The 1,142-nt window shown below is 61.9% G+C and overlaps 1 protein-coding gene across 1 annotated transcript in view; it reads left to right on the top strand.

Moving 5' to 3' along the window:
- ABLIM3 (actin binding LIM protein family, member 3) overlaps positions 1 to 1,142 on the top strand; it is a gene marked incomplete at its 5' end in the record, with an annotated part of 20,278 nt that overhangs the window by 17,687 nt on the left and 1,449 nt on the right. The window contains 3 exons of the mRNA XM_010080218.1: positions 12 to 41; positions 494 to 552; positions 1,017 to 1,077. Coding sequence (XP_010078520.1) covers positions 12 to 41; positions 494 to 552; positions 1,017 to 1,077 — 150 coding nt within the window. The remainder of the gene's footprint in view (positions 1 to 11; positions 42 to 493; positions 553 to 1,016; positions 1,078 to 1,142) is intronic.

Raw genomic sequence — 1,142 nt, 5'->3', positions numbered from 1 at the left:
TCTCCTTGCAGCTCCCCGGACACACTACCTGGCCGACAGCGGTGAGTGCATGAGCCCGCGGCCCTCTGCAGCTGGTCCCCCACGGCTGGGGGGTCCAGAGCCTGAGTTGGAGGAGATGCTGGGACTGGGAGGGGAGAAGGGGAGAGAAGAAGGAGTCCTTGGAAGGCTGGGCTGGGGTGGAGCTGAGACAGGGCAGAGCTGGTGGCAGCGCTGGGAGAGGACCAGTCAGAGAAACTGGGAGAGGAGGTTGTGTTGCACTGAAGGGTGAGGCGGGAGGGCTGCTGTGGGAAAAGGATTTTGGGGAGAGGAATATCAGCGCAGGAGGAAGGCAAGCTGGAAATATGCTGGAGCTGGAAGGAGTCAGAGCTGGGTGAATGTGGAGCTGGGTAGCAACGTGGGAGCATGGGGGCAGGGTAGCCCAGTGGGTGCTCTCCCAGGGTGTGGGGCTCACCCCTCCCATTTTCCCTTTTGCACCTTGGTGACTTCTTTGCAGATCCTCTCATTTCGAAGTCGGCCTCCCTCCCTGCCTACAGGAGGAACGGGCTGCACAGGGTGAGTGCCTCCTGCCTGCATCTTGCTGCTGCCAGGCATCCTACACCCTAGTAGTCCTGCTCCCCCCTTCTTTGCACCCCGGTTGCCACTGCTGGTCTGTGCCAATCCAAAGTGATGCCTACTGGGGACAGAAGTGCCCTGTCCAGGCACTGCAGGACAGAGGTGCCTGCCCAGAGTGTCCTGCAGGACATGTTTCAGAGGGACACTGGTGTTGCTTCCCAACAGAAGAGCTTTGCTTTATACCCTGGGGCTGGAGGTCAGGAGACCTGGTCCTGCATCCCTGTGACCTGGGCTTGTCACTTCACCTCCTGTGCCTCAGTTTCCCCACTGCCCGGTGTGGGGAGTGGGTCTTGCTTTGGGGGTGGGCGGGGGCCTTCCCCTCTGGGGACATGGCAGATGCCGTGGTGAGCATTTGGAGGGGACCCCCTCTTACTCCTCCCTCCCTCCCTGTATCCCGCCTGCAGCCTCCCAGTGCCGAGCTTTTCCACTATGACAGCACGAACGCCGTCAACTGGGGAATGCGAGGTAAGGCACCGCGGGGCTGGGGAGCAGTGCAGGCAGGGGACCCTGGAGGCACGGAGCCAGCTGCC

This window comes from Pterocles gutturalis, unplaced genomic scaffold (assembly GCF_000699245.1).
Source record: "Pterocles gutturalis isolate BGI_N339 unplaced genomic scaffold, ASM69924v1 scaffold5989, whole genome shotgun sequence".
Lineage (NCBI taxonomy): Eukaryota > Metazoa > Chordata > Aves > Pterocliformes > Pteroclidae > Pterocles > Pterocles gutturalis.
The sequence above is the reverse complement of the archived record's forward strand: the minus strand, read 5'-3'. Positions and strand labels throughout refer to the sequence as shown.